This window comes from Poecilia formosa, unplaced genomic scaffold, assembly GCF_000485575.1.
Source record: "Poecilia formosa unplaced genomic scaffold, Poecilia_formosa-5.1.2 Scaffold243, whole genome shotgun sequence".
NCBI classification, from domain to species: domain Eukaryota; kingdom Metazoa; phylum Chordata; class Actinopteri; order Cyprinodontiformes; family Poeciliidae; genus Poecilia; species Poecilia formosa.
Window position 1 is genome coordinate 169,546 of NW_006800182.1, and position 24,201 is coordinate 193,746.

Here is a 24,201-nt window from a genome sequence, read left to right on the forward strand (position 1 = left end):
TATATATATATATATATATATATATATGTTTGGCTTATTTTTATTTAATTTATTAACATCTTTTTAAATGTTTAATGACAGTCGCAATCACTGTCATGTGTAAATTAAGGTGTTTTGGTGGTTTACAGTAAGATTTGTTATTTACAAGAAATAACATTTCTCAGTTTGATGTGTTTTTATTTCTCAACAAGCAACTAAGATCCAGTTTGATTTACTCTGAAGTATTATGTTTTGTATATTTTTGCTATTCATCAATTCAACAACCAGAAAAAAAAGGATGCTGATTACTGCTGGAGGATAAATAAGTGTTTGCAATTAATTAGTGGAATCCAACAAAGTATGAGGTTAAAAGCAGTGTCCAATGCTTCAGTGGATTATTGTAACTACTACCTGAATGAAGGCCCAATGGGAGGAGTATCAGAGATCTTTTAAATAATCTACTGTTTGTCAAATATGTGATCTAAATTTACTCCTAATGGCGCTTTTCACTCAACATTTTACCACTTTGTTACATTTACATTTGTGTTATATACATATACATATATACATAAAGATCACAGATGAATCATATTACAATATCAAAATATATCCATTACTGAATATGTTGAATGATACTACTTACTTACAACTTAATGGTTTTATTTCTCTGTCTGTTCAATTCTTATTTAATTTCAAATAATGGATCCATCATTAATGCAAATCATCCACAATGTTAAAAGTTAATGTTGCCTCAGTTTCATTTATGAGATAATGGTAAGAGTACAGGTCTGTCCATTTAAACACACATTCTTCTATTATGAATAAGATCCAATCTATCTTTGGCAAAAAGCCCTGAGCTATCCCTTTGGACCCAACTGCATTATGAAGGCTACTTAATGCCGCACACTAGGACAAGATGCAAAATTAAAAAGTTCCATAACTTTTAGTATTAGAAGGATTTCTATTTGCTGTAAACAATATGCAGTTGATATACATATACGTTCTTACCCTTATGCAGAAAGATTCAAAACTGCTCCACTTAACAGCATCATGATGCCTTAAAACATATGTGCAAAATATATTTTTATGGAAAATTGCTACGAGTTACTTCAGTGAAGCTACATTGAAACATCTGCTAAATGTGAATTTGATTCCAAAAATCTAAATTCTGTTTTCACCAAAAGACAAGCATCTCCAAGGTTTTGTGTACCTTTTCTACACATTCTGTACATGTGCTTTTCCACACATGTGCTTTTACAAAATATTTATTTTTGTGAGGGTTTGGGAAATGACGGTCTGATGGGACAACCCCCACTTCCTCACTGTCTGACCGTGACATTTGCCGCGCTCCTCCTGAGCATCATGCTAAGACTATGGAGGGGTCACAGGGGCTCATGAGTATCAAAGTGTACACCATGTATTCATAAAGAAAAGTGTATTAAAAATTCACAGCCAATATCATATCACAGTAAAGGAAGCGATTCATATTTTAAAAGAATATGAAAACAAACCTAATTGAAACTAAAGACTGATGAAGACAAGATTGACACTGGTCAGAAGACTACAAAGAAGTTACATGGAAGTAACAGGAATTCTTAGTTCGTTTAGTTGAGTTCTGCAGGTCATAGTTTCCTGTACTCTCTTTTTGTCTGCACTAAAGAATAGGGTTGAACAATATAATCTATTTCTTCCAAAGAAAACATGTAAGCCTGGCTTAAAGTTGGGTTTAGCACAAGAACAACGCAACATATTATGAAAGGAACAACGTGGCAGCATCATTCTCTTGGGTTACTTTCTTAAGATAGACAAACTAGACGCAATTCTATTTGGAAAGGTGGAAAAACAAAAAAAAAAACAAAAAAAAAAAACAGGAACGGTCCCATGTTTCAGTTTTGACCCAAAACCTGGAGACTTCTGCTTAAAAACGAAGAAAAACAGAAATAAAGAGTGTTTTTTTATTTTTTATTTTTTTATCACCACTGTGAGTTTAATTGATTGAGAGACTCCTGAACAAAATTTTATTTGTCAATTTTTTTTTGTTTTAAATGAATGACATATTTTAAACATATAGCAAGAAGATTTTGTGCATTTCTTTATCTTTGATATGATGCATAGATGCAAATGCAGAGTAGTTCACACTTAATGAGATGTTGAACTAAGGTTTGTACTTTTCAAGGCATTCTCATTAATATTAAATTTGATCTACCTTTTCTCTCCTTTTGTTTGCCATCTTTAGTAAGTGTTAAATATTAATGCAGCTTTGAGCTAGGCTTTAAAATAAGACGATAACAAAATAAAAATAAAAAATAAAAAACTGTGATTAAAGTAAACTGTATGCCGTGGGTCTGATCATTACAAAAGTCGCATTAGGCTGTGAAATAATTGGGTTTTTAGTTCTGGCACATATAGTGCAGATACATTATTGGCAGTGGCACCCTAAAGCAAAAGCTTATATGCTCCTCACGGCCTGCTAATATTGAAGTAATAAAGACAGGCCTTTTCCAATTTAAAATCACTATTACACTGTGTTACAACTTGCATACTAAGACATCCATCAATCTGTTTTTTTTTTCTTTTTTATGTGAGCTGACTGATAAAGTACTACAGCACATTTTCTTGGGTATGAAACCATTTAGTCTCTGAGACGTCTTTCTTTTCCCCCCCCTTCTCCATTGGAGTTGGATAAGAATGTATCTAAGTGAACAGCTCATGGTGTAAAAAAAGTCCACAGGATAATCCTGTGGTTGGTGCGGGTTCCATCATAAATGACTTCAGACCCATTGAGTGGCAGAAATATACATAACATCTGTGCCTTGGCCTTAAACTTGAGGTCACACTGACTGAAAAGTCAAATTGTCCAAAGACCGGCAAGATACATTAACAGGTCTCCAGTTTTTGTGATAATTGCTATGAATTACTGAAAATCACAATTGTTCCAAATGTTACTCAATATTTTATATTCTTAAGCTCATTTATCAAACTATGTCAAAGAGTTTCTGTAACTGTGCACAACATGTCTAATCACACATTCAAATCATAATTCCATATTTATTGGGGATGTTCAAAGGAACAATACTAGGATTCATACATGCACACAAAATGTATTTGCTCAACATATATTTTGTATTTTTATATATGAATACTTCATGATTAATCAAGAAATGTATGCAAGGCTATATGCTTGAGATCCCTCATAATTTATAGACCACATTTACAACTGACAAAAATTTCTTTTAAATATGACTCCACACTCAAAAATTGCCTTTGTAAGCATTAAGTGTTTAAGACTCTTGCAAACTCAGATTACAAAATACAAGACAGACCAAGTAAGTCTTTGCTTTATTTTGTATGCTCTTGATCTCCTGACCTTTATCCTGCACTGCAGTATAATTAGGATAAGAGATGCCCCAAACCCTCTTCATGTAATGCAGAGATTCCAAAGGGGAGTTTATGTAATAATCACTGTTCTTGCTTCTCTGACTTTGATTGGTTCCACAGAACGAATGTTACAATAATAAACCCTTGTCATACTAACAATAGAGGAGGTATTTCCAAACACTGGTACCACAAGAGAAAGGACTGCGGCAATGCAGGAAAGTTACAATCAATAAATCCTCCCAGCTACCTTTATGTATATGACTAGCAACATGCACAAATATGCACTCAACCACACTGCCTGACATAATTGATTTTGGCTGATCTTAGCAGGCAAGGTCATGCTTTTACATCTTTGGGGAAGAGGATAAGCAACAAAGTGGTAATATGGGATTCAGTATGTAAAATTGTCCAACCTTAAAGAAAAGACAGCAGCATGATAAATCTGCAATTATGAAACACAAGATTGAAACATTTTTTATAGAACTGTGATATAGCACAGAAGCACTGGCACAAACAGTATACTGGACTTTTCAAAAATAAATTTAGTAATAAACAACATAAAACACACATGCAGAGTGAGTTAAGAAGTTATAAATGGAAAACGTTATATGGTGGCTTTTGTGCCTTTGATTTTGTGTTTACGGGTAATGCTTTTTTTATTATTTAGTCCCCCACAGAAACACCCATAATAACAAAATGCAAAAAAAAAATAAAATAAAATAAATTAAAGCTGATGTGCCACACTGGCTCAGAACACTGTCTTGCAAGAGAAACCATGATCTGATCTATTAAAAGACACAAGTTCAGAAGCAAACAAAGATTAGATTTTACAATATCATTCAGCAGAGATGAAAAATATCCCTAAATCCTTGTTGAGAACTGAAAGAGGATCAATGTAAGCAGGCCACTGGCTGTTATGACATCACAGATTTTTCTTCTCCTTAAACCTCATTCACTCTCACCCATCTTTCTCTGCCTTACTCCCTCTGCCATCCCTCTCCTGGGGCATTTATGTGGATGAGAGAGAAATGAATCAGATTTGAAGTAGTAAAGGAATAACTTTTCATGTGAAAACATCTCAGCTTTTATGGCTTTACTAAATGATCCATAATGTGGGGAGGGAGCACTCAGTCCTGCAGATTAAGGTGGGTCGAGGCAAGAGAGCGGCTCAGTGTTGCAGTAGTTAGACCCCTCCATTGAAGCCTGTACCAGTATCGCACCAGCTGAGATAGGCACAAATCTCTTTTACGAGACTGCCTCTTAAATAGCTGTCAGTCTAGTGTTTCACACGTGGCTCACTCCTCCTGCTCCCTTTGCAGTAATTGAACCATCTCTCCCAGAGTGCTGAAATGGTGTGGGAAGCCATTCCGACAGCCTGTGTTGATACCATTAAACCAAACTCATGCATAAATCTGACTATATAGCCATTGTCACTAATCCCCCAATGAATCCTCCACACCCCAGAATCAACCCTCCTCCTTGTGTATTGTCACCTCATATGATTAGCTTTTTTTTTTTTACTTGAATATTATTTACATTACTCATAAAATATAGTATTAATATATATCTGGGGAAAAAAAATAAAATAAAAACAACAACAACAACAAAAAAAAACAAATCCATCCCACACTCACACACACATTTACTGCTTCCCTGCTGTAAATTCTTACAAAGAAATGTCATAACTATGTTGAAATAAGTTTGAATGCCAGTAACAAGATTGATTAGAAAGGTTTCAAAACTGTAAAAAGCAATAATTATGCAAACTGTTAGCTCATTTACTGTGTTTAAATTTATGTTAATCCCACCCACCCTTGGGAAGTGTAAGCACTTTACAGAAATAAATGATACAATTATAGAAATATTAACAAAGAATGTGGATAGAGATTGAGATTAGTGATGAATTTCTCCCCCAATTACTGTCCCACTAAGGCTAAGGCATTTAATGAATAACAAAGCTGTACCCTCATTAATGCTGCACAGCAAAGAGCCATTGCAACCCTGTCTAGTCCTCCCTGCTGAGGCAAATCATGGTGTGATACTTTTCTAAACCATTTTGGTTTACTTAATAGTCCTTACCTGTTACAAAATTGCATATTTTGTTGTCTGTAACTAGACAGAATTTTAATAATTTCTGATTATAAAAAGGGTCCCAAAGTTTAGCTATTCCTGTGTTGCAGATGTTAGATCTGTGATCTGGAAGAGTTCCCTCTGAGTCTTGCCTGTAGAACCTACTGTGCTCTCTGTGTGCTTTCCTCCTACCATCCAAAGGTCGACCAGCATACATGTTAGGACAACTATCTTGTTTCTTTTTTTCAAATTGAATGGTGTGTGTAATGGTGCATGGCGGTCTACGAGTATGTTGGCCTTGAAAAAGACTGATATGTTCACAAATAATGAAAATACTTGCAGGCTGCACGTTGAACTTTCACTTCACAGTAACACTGGATTCAATGCATATGTTTTTTTTAAGTGGAAAATATTTTCTCAGAAATGTCAAAAAATGAAAACATGCAAGGTTTCACTTAGAAATACCTTAATCTTAGGTTAACACACATTTGACTGACCAAGCTTCTTGTGATTGGACATGTATTGAGTCAGGCACATACAATCTGTTGTTCTCCTCCAAAATCGCTTTGGGAAAGTCAGTGAAAACCAGCATTGTTGCCAATACCTTGGTTTGGTTTGTAGGCAACTAAGAGGACCATTTTGTTTGGAAAAACAGACAACGATATATTGATCCAATATTAAATTCATAAAGAAATCTTACAAGTGGTATTTGGTCTGTCTCTTAACATTGGTGTTGCAAATCAAAAATGGATTGCATGTATGTTTTCCATCCATGTTTACTAATCAAAGACCTTAATGTAAAAAAAATCCATCATCATATTTCCAATGATGTACAGTCAGTTACTATTGTTACTTTTTCGTACCTGAAACCAAAAAGAAAAAAAAAAAAAAAAACATCAAACAAAACATGTGTGTATTCATCTCGAAAAAATAAATCCCTGTTTTGTTTGTGGTTTATTTTAATCATTATAATTTAAATACACATTGCTTTATCTCAGATAAATAATTTATCTTACTGCTGTGAGAAAAGCCTACATTTAAATAGTGAACCCAAGAATAGATATATTTCGCTTCTGTATGCATAGTCACCATATGTAAATAAATAATAATAATAATAAAAAAAAAAAAAAATATATATATATATAAAATAATTTTTTAATTAGTTCATACAAGTTCATAAACACTTAAAATTCCATTAGTGCTGCCAGCAGATTCTCTAAGTAATGACTTTCCCTGCATAAAATTTTCTTGAACCCTAAAAGTAAATAAGAATCCAAGAGCCAAACTCATTTCTTTCTCCAGTTAATATAAACACATCAAAGAAACATTTACATTTGTATAGTTCTTTCATACCATCTGACGCTGCTGCCAGCAGTATCCAGAAACAGCTCGATGTCTAACTGAGTGTTACCTGGGAAAATTAAGATAAGCAAGTAATCCCATGGATAAAATGGCTTTGTTAGACCCAAAGCAGCATGGGCAGAATAATCAGCAGAGTAAATAAGAGATACATTTATGGCTTTTGCTAGAATTGAAAATACCTTACCTTTTACAGTCTCATATTTCCATTAAAGTACGATACCTCCCTAATCTCTCAACTGGAATGCTGCATTATTATTATTTTTTTTATATATATAATTCATGGTTCCAATGCAAATTAAAACCTCTTTCCAGCATATTTATGAGTAATATTTTAAATTAATTCTGCAAGTGAATCCACATTTTACTGAAGATTTCACAATGCATTTGGCAATACAGGCTTACATACAGTAGGGTACAAAAAGGTGGTTCAGATGGCACCTTGGAGTGGTAATCCAAGGCATGTGATTTAATGGCTTGCTTGACCTTAATGGTAATCCAGTGCCCCTTCTCCCTATTCCCCTTAGGAACTCCATTCAATGACAGGAAACAAACAGTGCTCTGACACTTCCTGCTAATTAGCATCATTAGCATATGGTCATTATGTAGCTGGACAGTAGCATGACAGGGCTCTAAGACGGGCTACAATGGTGACCTTTATTGGACAACACCAGCTGCCAGTAATTACCCATAGAATTGGCCAGATGATTGGAGACAGAGACGGACTCTGTGTCCTTTAAGACCTGTGACGTCTCTAAACATCTTCCTTTTTTTACCTCTTTTTACCTTCATTTTTCTTTTACAAATATATTTAGAGGGAAAACAAAAATGTGCTCAGATGGGAAACAAATATGCAGTAATTTCTTACCATTCTAATTAGGAACTTAAAGTTTACAAAGCTCTGGGCTGAGATTTAACTAAAATGTGTGACTAAATGGGACGATGTGCCCGCGTATCTGTTGCCAGAGGCTTGTGCATGCTCACTGGAGACAAAAATATCGCATGGAGTGTAAAATAATGGGAACTACGCCACACACCCTGATGTCGTGTACAAAAAATTCTGCTTTTTTTGCCTAAGTGCTGGTAATCAGATGTTGTTTGATCCAGATCTGTGTAGCTTGTGAGAGTCTTTGAAGATGTTGACAGAAAACTCCATGTTTGCTGTCCTCTGTGAGACTGTCTGTGCAGATGAAAAGAAAACAAAAAATCTTAGTAATGTTGTGGCTTATATGCATTGTGAAAAGGTAATTTGAAACTTCAAAATACTTGTAAGGGAAATTATGTGCAGAAATTATGTGCAGAAAGGTTGGATAAGCCACAAATATATTGATGTCGAAAGTATGAAATATGTATGAATGCAAATGCTGGTATTTGTACAAAATTAAACACATGACTTTTTATTTATGTTAAGAGATCACCTTTTAGGTCTCAACGTTTGCTTAACCATAAATGTTCCACCAAACACTGACATAACCCTTGTGCGTGCGAGGACTGAGGCAAACATGGAGGACTGTGGCAAATGATACAAGTTTCATGGGTGTGGGGTCGGTTGGACCCCATTTGTAAACACCAGGTTTAAATGAAACTAAGCCTAAACCATAGCTGTCTATGCTGAACAGCTCTACTTCACCAGTGTGTTTAAAAGTTCTCAAGCCTCCATTTGTCCTCACAAAGACAAATCTAAAACAAGTTTGACTCTAGCCTGCACTGATTTATGATTCCAGGACTAGTCCCTAGTGGGTTTCCGGCTCTGGAGCCTCCATTGCCGTTTTTATTTTTACATTATGCTGTCTGTCTTCTACAGAAACATCTGTCATGAAGGTTACTGCTTCAGACGCTGACGACCCTACATACGGCAGCAGTGCAAGAGTGGTTTACAGTGTACTGGATGGAGAAAAGTTCTTCACTGTTGATAGACATACTGGTAAGAAGAAACTCTAAAAGCTGCTTTTTATTATTCATTTTTTTCCTGTGCTGGGTGCTTAATTATCAGCTTAATTTTCACAGACCAAAATGTTCAAGATCATAGCCTAAACCATAAGAACAACTGGTTATGCATTGCTTTACAATTCTTGCCAAGAAGGTCCATTCCAGTGACTAGCAATATTATGCCATGTAATTTCTGTAAAACGTAACACCATAAATGTGTCAGTTGTTAGATATGGAGTGGAAAATTATTTGCATCTGTATGAAATTCATCTGTTTTTGCTTTTTGTCTTTAATGTTTTAGGTCACCAAACCAATTTTAAGCTCAAACAACAATAATCTGTGTTTATTGAAAATATCTGTTTTCAAATAATACGATGTATTGGAAGAAAATAGCTACCCCAAAAAAGCCTGGCTGTTGTTAAGTCACAAATTAACTGTCATTATTAAAATTTATTTGGTTCAGTTTATCTACCCACACCAGGGCCTGTTTTACTGCTAGACTAGTGGGTTCAGGACAGTGCTTAAATTGAACCTGTTAGCCAACGTCAAATTGGCTTAAATATAATAAACAAGATAATCTTGACTTGTATAAAAGAAAACATGTTTAAGAAAAGGTCAGAAACAAAGTCATTGATATCTACCAGCCCGGAAAGGGTTACAAAGCCATTTTAAGGCTTTGAGACTCCAACAAACAGGAAGAGCCTTGAAAGCTTCCCTGGAGTCATCAGCCTTCCAAAGTTACATCGAGGGCACTCCAATGACTTATTCAGGAAGTTAGAAAAGAACCACGAACATCTAAAGCAGCTATGGCCTCACTTTCCATATTTGAGGTCAGTATTCATGCTTCAATAATGAGCAAAAAAAAATGTAAAAAATGGCATACATGGGAGAGTTCTAAGGGTAAACTCACTGACAAAACCCCCTGACTAATCTCAAATTTACACAATGAACATATTGACAATCCCCAAAAGTTTTGTTGAAAAAAATAAAAAATCACTTTATTGAAAAGACAAACAAAGAGTTATTTTGAAAGTGTGTGCCACATTTCAGCTGGCATAAAACTAACACATTATTTGTCTGTCCCCAGTTGTAGATGTATGGAAAAACCTCCAACTCTGAAAGTTTACCTCTGTCACGGTTCCAGGCATTCTAGACTTGAAAGTTGCTGGAGTGCTTTACTCCCCAGTTTTCAACTTTATCTCCTACAAACTTTATCTTCAAATAATGATCCATTAAATACACCTTGGAAGTCCAAAGCTATTTTTTTATGAATCTAAATTTCATTTGAACTTTAGAAATGAATTATTTAAGTAGAATGTTTGAGATACTATAGTAGACTTGGACTGTATTGATCCCCACAGTGAGAAATGCACTTGCTATGGCAGCATACTCAGAATAATAAAATGCAAGTGAATGACACAGACAATAGAATATCAGAAATAAGTGTACAAAAGTATAAAATAAACACAGATTCAAAAAGTGAACTTACAAAACTCCAAAGAAATACACAAGTATATGACCATTGCACAGACCCCTCTTGTAGCTTGGAAATAAAGACATACATAAAACCTTAACAAAATGATTTAAGCTGATCAGTTTAAGTAAACATTAAGATTACATCAAAGTCTACTATTCTGTATTACTGACTATATTTCTGCATTTATTTTCAGTTGATGAAACATTTCATCATGTCTACATATGGAAAATTTGTCATTTCCCTTGAGACCTGGAACTTACAGATCATTATAACATGACCTATACAGACTTGCAGTTGGAACTTTGCATGGTGCTGCTTCAGAATGCCCTCCCGAGGGGAAAGCTCTGAAGTCTTAATGATTCCTTTTTTGGTGTCCACTACTTTGATTTGGTCCACCTGGGTGCCTGGATGATAAATGACTCTACCTTGGTGGGATAAGCTGGAAGACTGGATGGTTTGTTCCACTTCCCTGTTCACAACTACCATTCCACTTCATTGCATCATTTACACAGACATGACTAAAAAGTTGCTTGCTATTAAGCAAGACAGGATAATGGGCAAAATGAAGGTCAATATTCATACAAGGAAAGTATTGCTGCATGAATCTTCCATTTTTTCAACACACTGACAGACAAGAAACCACATAAAAAGGTAAAAAAAAAAAGATGCTCTGTTTATATTCAATTTTTTTTTTTGGAGGTAAATGAGTTATCTCAGTTTTGTCTACGCCACATTTGTCTGCTGCAACATCAAAGCAAAATGGCACTGCCTATGAAAATGTGAATGCAGCAATACACTATGTATGGATCATCAGTTTCTATGCACAGAGGCCAAAGTAATGGTACTGTGACAGCCATAAAAGGGAAGCTGACATCTCAGTTTTAAAACTGCCTCTTTTCATTTTTTATATTGGCTGTAAAAGCCACAACTTCAGAACAGCTGTAAGAACATGGAATTAGACTCTCAGTTTCCCCGATGAAAATGACAATTGAAAAAAAAAGAAAAAAAAGAAACATGATTTGTTTCTTCTAAGTCATACTACTGCATGTAGTAGTAGAAACATGACCCAGCACTAAAGGTGGCTGGCATCACCTAGTTGCATGGCAAAGTGTATTTTTTTCCACCCCGACAAATAAAAAAATGCTCAGCCTTAGACTCCCATCGAAAACTCTGCTCACCCTCACTTATCTTTTCTGCATGCAAATCTGTGCTGTCCTGTCAGTGGAGAAGGGTTGGACTACAACAAGGAGATAGTGTTAGTTGACTACAGGACAGACACACATAGATGTCATCAACTGTTCACAGAAACTCACACCAAAGGTCATTTTAAAATCTTAAATTAACATGCATAATTTTGGACCGTAGGAGGAGAAGTATCCTGAGAAAACCCACGCATGCACAAGGAGAACATTCAAACTCCTCATAGAAATGCTCCAGCAGAGACCCAACCTTTTAAGGAACCAGTTCTAACCATCACATCACTTCAGAGGCTGGTCTCAAATGCTTCCCCAGTATTAAAAAAGTACACTATATTCCTTACATGCTTTCTGGATATTAACTTGTTAGGCATGAGTGTGCTCTTACCACCACAGAAGAGTTGTAATGCTGTTCAGGATGGAATTGCCATGCTCTTATTCTATCCATATATATTATTCATTTTATTACAACTAAGCCATAAAATGGTTTATGGGCAGAGCGCCAAATGTGACAAGGCCTCTCCCGTTCAGCTCGTCTGCAGAATAACTGAGCTGCTTCAGCACTAGTGACTGACCATGACAAAACCAGGAACAAGTTATTTACAGATTATGAAACTGTGGATTCTAAGCTTTCTAAAGATGTCAAACATAAAGAACTAAATCAACTGAAGAAGATATTGCCATTTAAATGTTGGCATGCAAAGTTTGTTCCTATTACCTGATGAGATACCCAGGGATGTTAAGTAATGCTGTTCATTCACATTACTTTGTTATAGTCCTACACCACAGTATTGACTATCAACAGATGTGATTGGGAATATGTGTAGACACCTTTTCTTTTCTTTTGACTGGCGTATATGGTTTGAAATATGTGCTTTTATTAGTTTTAAGCTTTTATCCCTTTTTTCAATAAGACTATGAGCTTCTGTCTTGTGAACTATTGTCATGGGGTCATTTGTGAACCCTGAGCTTCAGTGTAATTAAATTATGCCTAATCTGAATTACAGTTCCACGCCAAGTCCACAGGTGATATAAATATATTGCATTTGGCCCAAATGTGGCACAGATAAATAATTCTTATTTCATTATTTGACTGAATTGACCCAGACCTGAACCGGATCAGAGTCAAAAGACATTTAATGCAGGTGTCAGGAGGGGTCATGATCCCAGCATAGTGCAGATCTGGTGCATGTGCAGTAATCTCCTCTGAGTGTGATGTGGATCTGGTGACTGGTACATGGATTTTGCCCACATCCGAATGCTGTCTGAGACAAGACCCGCCCGGTCACTGTCACAGCGTGCTCAACCCAGCCGCAGCGACACAGTGCAGGGCCAGGCAAACCCTGATCTGTGTGCCGGTAGTGTCATGCAGAATTTCACGCTTCATGTGACAAGTTACATGTAGAGTGCAGTGGAACAGACTTAACTGTGCGATGGACAACAAGGCCTTTCAAATCCATCACATACATTTTAAATTTTTGCTATGTATACTAATTGTTCTGAAAGTCACCCCATGAAAAACTGAAAAAGTTTTCTTGCAGAAGTCATCTAAGTGTTCCTGTTATCTGCTACTCTCTTTCTGTTAAAGAATCCGTTGTACATAAACTCTGGAGAAAGTTTACAGCTGCACAACAGTATACCAACTGGAAAATTCTCTTTTCTTCTCTTAGCTTCCAATGTTGTGCTGGCGATTTTGATTAGATATCAAATCATCAGTTTATTGGCCGACATTAATAGCAAAAGCTTGTGACTAGCCAATAAAAGATAGTATGTGGGTTTCCCCAAGCCTGCAAAACTGTAAAAAAAAGTTAACATTTTAAAGACCCCTGAACCTACAATGGTTTCTTCATGACTTTTTATTTTCTAATAATCACATTTCTGAGAAAACGGATGATTTTCTCAGAAATTTCTGCTCTGGGAACTTGTTCTTGATTTTTCTGTTGTGCATCCCATTATCCCAAAATTATGCCAATATTTTTGATCAAGGTTAATTAAGAGCTGTAACATAATGAAATAAATTTCCTGAGAAATAGAATCTTTTTCTGTATGAAGCAGGTCTCATTTAGTTCTTAATTTTGACAGAGACACTGCATTGTTATGCATTGACAAGGAGCAGATGAACAGAAGCAGCTGAGACTGGTGGCTCAGTCAGGATTATTTTGTTTTTAAAAATAATAATAAAAAACATTCAGTAAAACAAATATACATGAGTAGGCTCCACATAAATATATTCTTCAGCAAGTCTTTGCACCGAGTGAGTGCAAAAGCACAAAACCATTTTCACACCTCACTTAAGATCACACAGCCAGAAGAAAACTCTCTGCCAAATCTAGGCTCAAAACAACAACATAACTACATTACATGTCCTGCATTTCCAAACGTTATATTTATAAGCCAATTTATGAACAATGTAGTTTGTTTGTTTTTTTTTTCACAAGTAACACATTCATTAATACTTCTTTATCAAACTAAAAAGACGCCCCTTAAAAATCAAAGAAACAAATTCCTCACATACCTACTTAAAAATAAAAGTACATTTAGAACATCAGCTTTTTTAATCAGATTCCACATTCAAATTTTAAATTAGTGTTATACAAAAAGCAGGATGCGAAGAGTTGTTAATCAATTTCCAGGGTTAGATATATACTTTAAAATTTGATGCCTTTCATGGGTCAAATAGACTCAAGAAATTGTAACAGCAGAGGGGCCCCAATTTATGTTTTTTTGTCATTGGATTCCTGGTGGTGCCCCTGAGAAGGTGACCCAGCATATAACTCTGTTAAAACACCCAAGCAACTCTAAAGGTCTATACTTGAGAAGCTATACTACATACTATAAATTCCCTCTTGAGATTTATATTATGATTAGTACATCTACATATATACTTAAAATATTAAGGATTTTTGGAAACCCATTACTTTAAGCAGTTTGTCTTCCGACATACAGTAACTTTGTATCTGCTATCAGAGGCTTACAAACACTATAAAACTGAATCACAAATACATTTTTGTTAGAGACAGACACATGCTTTTCAACAAGCATACAAACCTCAATTACAAATCAAATTTGATTCTACAGATACACAAACCTTAATTTCTTGGAAACTTCATTTCATGCCCTTAGAAACTTCTTAGTTTGAAGTGTTAGTGTTTTGGGCCTGATATTTACATCTTTTAATACACAACTGAGTAGAAATGGATACTCAGACTGACACCCCCCCCAAAAAAAACAAACAAACTCTATAACATGTTACTGCTTAAGCTAACAACTAATGTAACCTTTCCTGGCCTCACTGACTAACTGTTCAACTTATCCCTCTGGCTTTTGCTTTCAATCTCTCTCAATCATTAGGAATAATCATGACAGCAGTGGCAGATTTGGACCGCGAGACACAGGATCGTTATGAGTTGGTCGTCAAGGCAACAGACATGGCAGGACAAATGGGTGGTCTCTCCGGCTCCACCACGGTGACCATAGTGATCACAGACGTTAATGACAACCCACCACGCTTTCCACAGAGTGAGTGTTTCCCGCACATTCGCTTACTTTAGACTTTAAAAGAGATGGTCGTGTAGGAGGAGAAAAGAAAGCAGTTGGAAATAGCTGACTGACTTTTCTCTGGAAAGAGAAATGAGAGCATAATAAAAAGACAAATAATGTGCAAACCTGCAGGCCATTGACACCAATAGGTAGTTTCATGAGGGGCCGGGGAAAATCGCTTAAATTAAATGTATGGGCCATTTCAGTCCCACGAAAAGGTGTCATATCAATGGTGGAGAACTGATCGGCACCAAGCTTATTTATCTATATTTTTTAAAAACATGTCATGTACAAGACCTTGCAAAATACCCCTTGAACTATTTCCTATTTTGTGAAACCACTCCCAAATCTGATTGGTATTTGGTTGTGAGTGTTCAGGATGAAGAGCAATGTTAGTTTTTCTCAACACATAGATTTCCTCATGTTGGCCAAAAGTTTAATTTCAGTCTCATCTGACCAGACTGTGTTCTTTCGCATGTTTGCTATGTCTACTACATGGCTTTTGGCACCCTTAGTACTCCTACTCTTTTTTTATTTGTAGTTTTAATTTTAATTTTTCTTCTTTCTCACACAGTTAAGTCCAAAATTATTCATAATTATTCATAATTCTGGCAGAGACATGGATTTTTTTTCCCTTGTAGGACAAGAAAGAGAAAAGATAATCAAACAATGTACTAAAGTATTTACATTTATCATTCATACCTTTTCCAAAAATCAACAGTGAATAATTTAGGGCTTACTTGTATGAAGAGAGCACAACTAATAATTGTCCTACTAATAGACTGAAGTAAGTACTGGATTGAGGCTTTATTTTTAAACACAGTTGAAAACCACTTATCATTTTCTGTCTACTTCATACCTAAAAACTACTGTACTTTGTGATCACCTACAATACTGATAGAAATTAAGTGGCATTATCTGAATGTGCTCTCAAAATGTTGTCATTCCATATTGTTCATGAAGAATCAAAGAGTTTATTGGTAAATCATATTTTTATACTATTCATTATAAAAAATACTATTTCATACACATGATTGTGTGATATGATGTGTATAGGAATAGACATCATGTTTTTATAGATGTGTACATTTGCAGAAGTAATGCAGTTTTCTAATACTGTATGTGTCTCATCCTTAAAGAAACAAAAATGCATTTACCAAAACATTGTACTTTTCTTTCTGGATATTATTTAATTTATTTTGCAGTCAATTTTCTTTTAGATAAACTAGCACTTTAACAGTATAAACAGTATTACATTTGATTAAGCCAGTGTGCAAGCAGTCTATTTGACAGTGAGTGATATGCATTCACACACCTTTTCATATTTGTGTATGAATCACTTTTTCATCTCAGTAAATCATATTTACTCAGTCAGAGTGATAGCCCTGCAGACGTATAGTGCCTCCACTGCTGGATGTTGGGAAGCAGAATCTGGAATACAGTTCTATATATCAGTTACACAAAAGGATGACATACGATGTATGTAAGATCTCAGATGTTTTCTGTTCCTGTAACAATCATATTTCATCTTCCTGCTGTTTATCTCGTTCATAATGTTCAGTGGAAGAAATTATACATTTTTATTGCACACTCCTGACGTTTTAGCAGAATTATTGGGTTTAGTCTGGTAAAATATAAAAGCACATTCTGAAGCAATTATTTTATAATACCAAATGGAAAATATATAGGACTGGACCGGTAAAAAAAAATTCCTAAGCTAAATAAAGCTTTAAGGTGGATGGTATTAACTATAATTTGTATGTCTTAACATGTCATTGGTATGATCCTATTTTCTTTCTTTTCTCAGTCATTTTTGTTATTTATTAAAGCTATTTACTCCCTCCACCAACTACTCTAATAGCCTGCCTATGGCTATCAAACTCTTCTAATATTGGTGCTTTCCTCTTCATTTCTGCGTAACATTTGCTCCTTCATTCTTCTTTGTGGTGTTTTATATAACACCATCAATACGACCCTTGTTTGAAATGTCTATACTTTCTCCCTCCGGCCACCTCCTCCATCTACCAGAGATGTACCAGTTTTCGGTGTCAGAAGGGGCAGCTGTGGGGACACCGGTTGGACGCGTCATTGCTACTGATGCAGACATGGGGGAGAACACAGATATGAGCTATCTGATCATTGACGAAGGAGATCTCTTCAAGGTCACTACAGATGTTGAAACACAGGAAGCTGTTGTCTCCATCAAAAAGGTACATCTGAATTAAGGCAGTTCTGCTGCAGTGTTTCTGTTTACTGCTGGTTTTATTTTAAATGAAAGGAACATGATGTAGGTATTTTTCATGTGTTAGTAAAATTATTGAGAAAATTCCTATTAGTTGTAAAATGTCTTATTTAGAGACTATATTACATAGGAACATGATTTCATTCACATTCTAGTGATATTTTTGCCTATTGTAGTTTCTGCTAACAATACCATATAGGATGATTTTTTGTAATGTCGTATTATTCATTATTTCCAAGAACGGTTTTGCACTGGGAGAGGACACCAGGTTGCTTTTAAATCCTGTGTCTATACTAATGTCATTAATAATATACACAAAATACACATTGTCTTCACATGAATAAAAGAAAAGCAACTTACTGATATTATTGAATTAGTCTGAAAGTGATTATCTCTAGAAAGGATAATGGGAAACTGCATGTTCCAGTGAATCAGGAGAAAAGCCCAGACTGTGTTCAATACATTACGGAGCAGTATCAGTTATAATAGGTATAATATGCTTACTTCAGGGTTTTTTTGCTATTATACCATTAACTTTGAACTAGATTAGATATGTTGCCGTGAGTATTACCTAAAGGCAAAAAATGAGCTGTAAGCAATGGTCAAATACCTTAACAGGGGTAAAAACTGTTTTCTTTTCCCCCCACACTACTGGCACAGTGCCACCAGCAGTGTTTTAATCTATGCTCATTCCTGTATAAAAATTACAGTGCTGCCATATTGAATGTCTTCCCTGGTGAATATGTGTAAAGGCCTTCAAATAAATGATCATGTGTGCAATAGCAAAAGTTTTCACATATTTTATTTATTATTATTTAACATTTAAGGTAATTGTAAAGTTTATTTATTTATTTATTTATTTATTTATTTATTTATTTATTTTTTAACTTGAATAATTGTGCTGTCATGTGGGAAGAAGTTTTTGAAAACACTGGTAATGTGGGTCCAGGTAATATTGGCGATTTTGTGAAACATCTATACCTATGATATCTTTGAAGTAGGTCTGTGATCCCAATCAGCATATTGCATTTAATTTTAGAACAATATGGTTTAATTCACTTTTATTTTTCTGCATCAGGATCAGGTATATTAACTTTCCATGACTTCATCATGTTTATGTTCTTCCTCTGCATACATGGGTACTCTCAGAGAAGTCCAGCTTCCTCTCAAAGTCCAAAAACATGACTGTTAGGTCAAACGGTCTCTTGAAATTGTCTTTTGGCATGTGCATGGCTGTTTTGTTCCTGGTTATCTTTGTTGACCTGTTCAGGATTTACTCTACCTCTCACCCAGTGACTGCTGAATATTTTGATTTGGTGGACATGTATATGTATATATTTTTTGTTTTGTTTTTTTTTTGTTTTTTTTTGTCAGCCGCTGGACTTCGAGAGCAAGAGGATCCACAGTGTTATTGTGGAGGCAGTAAATAAACACGTTGACTCTCGCTTTGTTGACCTGGGCTCTTTCCGAGATCAGACAATCGTGAAGGTCACTGTGTCGGATGTTGATGAGCCGCCCATCTTTCTACCAGCGGAAGGAGCTGTCATGGAAGTCCAGGAAGATGCTAAAGTTGGATCTCTCGTTGGCATTGTCACAGCCAGGGATCCAGATGTGATTAACAAACCTGTGAGGTATGAAAGAAATAATTCCCCCCCTAGCTTGATGAATTCTCCCTACATTTAATACATAAAGGACTGAGTAATGTACAGAAGTGTTTTAGACTTTTTTCACAGTTCACTTGTGTTTTATTGATTTAGTTCTGAACACTGGATATTTCCTCTAATAAATTAAAGTACACTTTTTTCATGCACATATCTGAGCACACATTCATTCTTTGGGGCTGATTTTGATTATATTCCTAAGGTCATAGGTCAGGGAGAGGTGTCACGTTAAAGGGTAGAATAGAATTTTGTTAAATTTGCCTCAGAAGTTACAGTACAGATACAGGAATTATGCTACACATAAGCTGAGTGTGTTCAAGTTCCAAGTTGTAAAACTGATGGGATTTCATATTTGTTATGGTTCTATCTATAATTGTTGAAACAAGCTGATTGTGATGTATTTCTCTCAATTTTGTGTTTTCAAATACTAATGAAAACAGGTTTGGGAATTTGTGTTGTATAGTACAGTGTGCTTAACTGGTTTACAGGGAAGGTTTTATGTAAAATTGACTTTTTTGAGCTTCACATCGAGTCAAATTGTTATAGTTCCTATGATTATTTAATGCATGTTTAAAAAATCTTTTAATCTCCCGAGTAGCAATCCTGAGTGCAGAAAACGAGTGGTGTAACCGAGCGCAGCCATTTTGACGAAGCTCCTCCCTGGAGCTGCAGTCTCCAAGCAGAGCTTCTGCACTACACAGCAGGCCTCCTTTATGACTCCTCTACTCAGCTCCTTCAAACTAGCGGTAGCAGAAATTAGCAAATACCAGTTGGAACTTTGCATCTGCAGAGCTCATCAGAGGAACTAATTCTCAGTGAAACATTGGTTAAAATGTTGTTAAATGCTTGATAGAGGAATGTTGTGATGACGCACTGAAAGCGGAGAGTCTGAAAGAGCAGGAGCTTCTTAAAGAGAGAGAGAGAGAGAGAGAGAGGCCCACTTTAAAGGCGCTACATTGCTTTACGATACGTTTGATATATACAGCATTTTTATAACAATTAACAGTAACAGTATCAGCAAGTTACTCATATTAGTTACTTGATTGTGCCATAAAATGACATTATTTGCCTGGAATAAACATAATTATGCTTCTTTAATACCTTAAGTGCCAGCAAATAGTTTATACCTACTACTTGCTGCGGCCATATTGTGTAGCAAAACTGAGGCTGCTGGAAAACCACTTACTTTCCCAGAATTCTAATTTAAGTGGTGTTCTTGTTGTATTTTCAACTCTGACCTTAAAAAATAAAAATAAAAAATGTACAAACAGTAACTGTTGGGGTTTCTTTTCAAAACCCCAACACCCAATTTCACACACTTCATTCTCTAAACAGCCTTGTAAAATAATTTATTTTGTACACCTCTGTTGTTATAAAAATAAAAAATCAGCTGTGCTTAGCTGACGCACATAAATAGGACCGAAGTTTTCTGTCTGTTAAAAATGTTATAGGTTCCATTTAAAGAAATGTAATTTACTGGATGAAATTATTATGAATATAAATATACCTGATCTCTGAAAAAAACAAACCTAATTTTTAATTTCTCATTATAATAAAGTGAAAATACAGGCAACGTTTTGGTTGTTGAAAAGTACATCGGTATCCAGATCTTTGGTTTCTATGTCCTTTGAACTGTAATTGCAATGTGAGGAGAGGCTGTAGATAAAGCTTTACCAGTCTTATTAATACAACATAAACCAACACACAGGTCCCTAAGCATCACCTTGATTAAAAATGCATGACAGCCAATGTTCCATGTGTAATAGAGCACCACACGATGGTACGGTTAAAATAGCTCTGGCTGAACGTTTCGGGATAATATGAGAACACCTGTAAGCTCATGTGTTGGAAGAAAAACAAAAAAAAAAAAACAGCAAACTATAAATTAAATCACTAGAGGTTTGCAAGTTACAGAACCTGCTCTTTGGGATTAGGTGGCCATCACGTTTATATTCAAAACAATAATGCATTCAGAACACAGTGTTTTATTGGTTATTGTTTGAAATAGCTCGATAGGGCTTTCTTCAACAAAAACACCGTTATACAATTTTGTAGTTGTAGAAAATAGCAAATAATTACTATTGTAGATAGAAACATATTGTTAGTTCTAAGCAGGGTAGCAATTCAGCCCAGCCTGTTCTTCTGGTAAGAACTCTCATCCCTTTTGCTTTGATATACAGACACATAACTAGACCTCAGTCTTTTTCCAAGAAGAAACATTGTGAAAAACTAGTCACTTTAAAATATAGTAGCACTTTTACTGCACAGTTAAAATAAATAGTTTGCACTTGCCTTACATCATGATATATATACACTGGTGTTCTCCGAATGTAGGTGCAACCCATTTTACTGAGTAAAAGTCACAACACACTTGATTGCTTTCTCCATGAAGGATGCAGCAGTTAAACTTATTGTGGGAAGATGCATTTTTGTGACATAGGTCAGACAGGCATTTTCTTGCTTGTAATATTGTTTATTGTAAATCTGGAAATAGTCCTTTGTAAACATAGCTACTGTATGTTTTAGCAGAGTGTCCATGTAGATGCATTAAACAAGCATTCGGTGTGCTAAGCCAAGTATGCTATCACCAAACAATGCGGTGTCATACAGATTGGTCTCAACTCAAAATAATAGTTATATAAACCATCTCAGAAAAAATTACTTACCAAGCGTGGTAAATAACTCAGGCATGTGGAAAGTAAATTGTTCTGCAATGACTTGGCTTCTGTCGCGTCACTTCGCTTCGGTGGGAACCTCTGATTCTGGGGGCGGAGTCAGTGAATTTACTCTTTTATTCGGGGTACGCTTCTGGCTTCAACTGTGTTCTATGTGTAGAATTACATTGTAAAGACAAGCGTCATTAGAAGTGTGGAACTGAGAGTAGTTTGTATAATGAGCTTATACCTATCTCCAGTGGGGAAGGCACAGGGGAGGAGAAGCTCAGCTGGAGACTCCAACTCCAAGGAGGAATTTTGTGGAAATATGCAACACATTGTGAGAGCAAATGTTTATGCACTGCGAACGGGTGCCCCCGGAGAATCAAGGATTTCTCAAACATGCATAAAAGATATGTTTTTGTAGAAGGAATAGCACAACATGACACGGAGCTCAAAAATGTAATTTTTACATAACATCCCCTCCTTTCATGCCTATGACTGTTACTACAATTTGTTGTATTTCACGTGAACTTTATCATGGAATTACCCACCATGATGTTTGTCTTTAGCATATTAGCTGACAAATCTTGAATCCTGTTAAATTCTTCTGTGTTGTTCTTTCATATGGTCGAAGAAAGAAGTTCAGATTTGCAGCTTTTCTGCATGTTTGTGCTCCAGCTCCCATATAGAAAAACAAAACAAAGAAAAAAAAGGGCATTATTAAACCTCTCAGTGTAACCTGATAGTTTTAAGGTTTGGAGCTTGTGCCTTCAGTTAACATCTTTATGGATGAAGCAAAGTTGAAGGTGGAATGATTAAGATGAAATATTTTAGATATTTTGATATTTCAGTGCATTTAGCCTTACAAGTACATTCCAGTGTTTGCTGTGTCAGAATGTGTCACCACATTATTTTTCATTAGCTACATTATGAGAGCAAAGCAAAAATTTTCAGTCTGTTTTCATAAATTTACCTTTATGAGTACAATTTATACACAAACATAAATTGTTCTGTTAACACATCTTGTTTTATGATCTATTCAAGACTCAAAGTCCAGTGTTTTTATCTCGCGCTGCCTTACGATTACATTTTTTTTTCATGTCTACATCACCTAGCTTCTGTTTTAATGAAACCATAAGAATTCTGGCTGACAGAAGCCATAAGAACTGATAGAGCTTGTATTTCTTTATTTTTACTTTATGGGGGCCCAAGAAAGCCATCTACATGGGCACATCTTTGTCAGTCTGCGTGTAGGTGTGTGTGTGTGTGTGTGTGTGTGTGTGTGTGTGTGTGTGCGCGTGTGTGCGCGTGTGTCTGTGTGCTGTTGGAGAGAAGAACTAAGAACAAAGCAACCTTTCAGCATTTTTTTGTTTACTCACCACTCTTCTGAGAGCAGCCAGTACCCCATGGAAGGAAACATCCATTTATGGTTTGGCTTGAGTGCACAATGAAACTTTTATATTTTGCGCCTCCCTCAGATAGTGTGACTATATGGCCTCATGGATCTTATTAATTCTGCAACTAACACTGCATTAGCCAATTTTCTCCATTTTGACCAACATTTTAGCTGGATTATTGATTTTTAAGTACAGCCTTATATTTTTGATTCTTTAATATAGTTTTGTTGAAACAAAATTATATAATATTAAGCATATTTAGAAGATTTATTGTTTGTCTATTCATTATATTTAACTTAACTGAGTAGAACAACCATAAGGTAAGGAAAGGTAATTTTATTTATATAGCACTTTTTCAGCAACAAGGCAATTCAAAGTGCTTAGAAAGCAGGTCTAAGCCTAATGGATTTGAGCAACTAATTGCTTATTTATTTTAAGCACTATATCACTTTTATTTTAAAACTTTTAGGAAATCCAAAAAAATAAGTAAATAACAGAAACTTAAAACATAATATGAGAAATGTGATGCACAGTTTCTTTTAAATCTCTGTATTTTATTGTATGTCTTTATTTATTTATTTTTTTACATCAGGTTTTCCATTGATCCGACAACAGACCACGACATGATCTTCCATATTGACGCTGAGTCTGGTGCCATTACGTTAGGGAAGATTTTGGACAGAGAGACGGCAGGATGGCACAACATCACTGTGAAGGCTGTAGAAGCAGGTACATGGATTTCTGTTTTATCTTTATAACACTGATTGTTAATTACCATTAATCAGCAAATGCCAAATCAGAAATTTGTATATGATAAAAATAACAATTAAAAAAGTCACCCTGTGGAATTATTTCCATAAGCAGCAATATGATTAAAAATGTATTTTTGTCTAATTATCATATTATACATATATACACTTATCTAATGAAATGAGCAAAAAAAAAATCTGAAATTAAACCTTTATATTATTGGGACACAATTTAGTTTATAATCATTTGAAATGATAATTGCTAAACTACATTGCTACTAAAGTACATGAACTACCGTCAAGTTGTTTATAGTGTGCACTTTATTTGAGATGCAATGTAACATATTGAACATATTGAGTTGTTTGGACCCGTTTTGATGAAATGTTTACACTTTTATGAGCTACAACCACAAATTACAAACATTGTCTTTAATCTGTACTAGATAAAGTTTTAGTTTCTCAAAAATATGGTCATCTTTGGTGATGATGACCATATTACCAGTAATGTGGTATTATGGTCATTTACATGGGCACAAGTAGATGACCATGTTGTGATTGTGCTTGCTT

The 24,201-nt window shown here is 35.4% G+C and overlaps 1 protein-coding gene across 4 annotated transcripts in view; it reads left to right on the forward strand.

Moving 5' to 3' along the window:
- cdh22 (cadherin 22) overlaps positions 1 to 24,201 on the forward strand; it is a 178,501-nt gene that overhangs the window by 121,726 nt on the left and 32,574 nt on the right. For all 4 annotated transcript variants that reach the window (XM_016680461.1, XM_016680462.1, XM_016680460.1 and 1 more), the window contains 5 exons: positions 8,591 to 8,710; positions 14,740 to 14,907; positions 16,957 to 17,138; positions 18,545 to 18,801; positions 23,478 to 23,614. In XM_016680461.1, the coding sequence (XP_016535947.1) occupies positions 8,591 to 8,710; positions 14,740 to 14,907; positions 16,957 to 17,138; positions 18,545 to 18,801; positions 23,478 to 23,614 (864 nt within the window). The remainder of the gene's footprint in view (positions 1 to 8,590; positions 8,711 to 14,739; positions 14,908 to 16,956; positions 17,139 to 18,544; positions 18,802 to 23,477; positions 23,615 to 24,201) is intronic.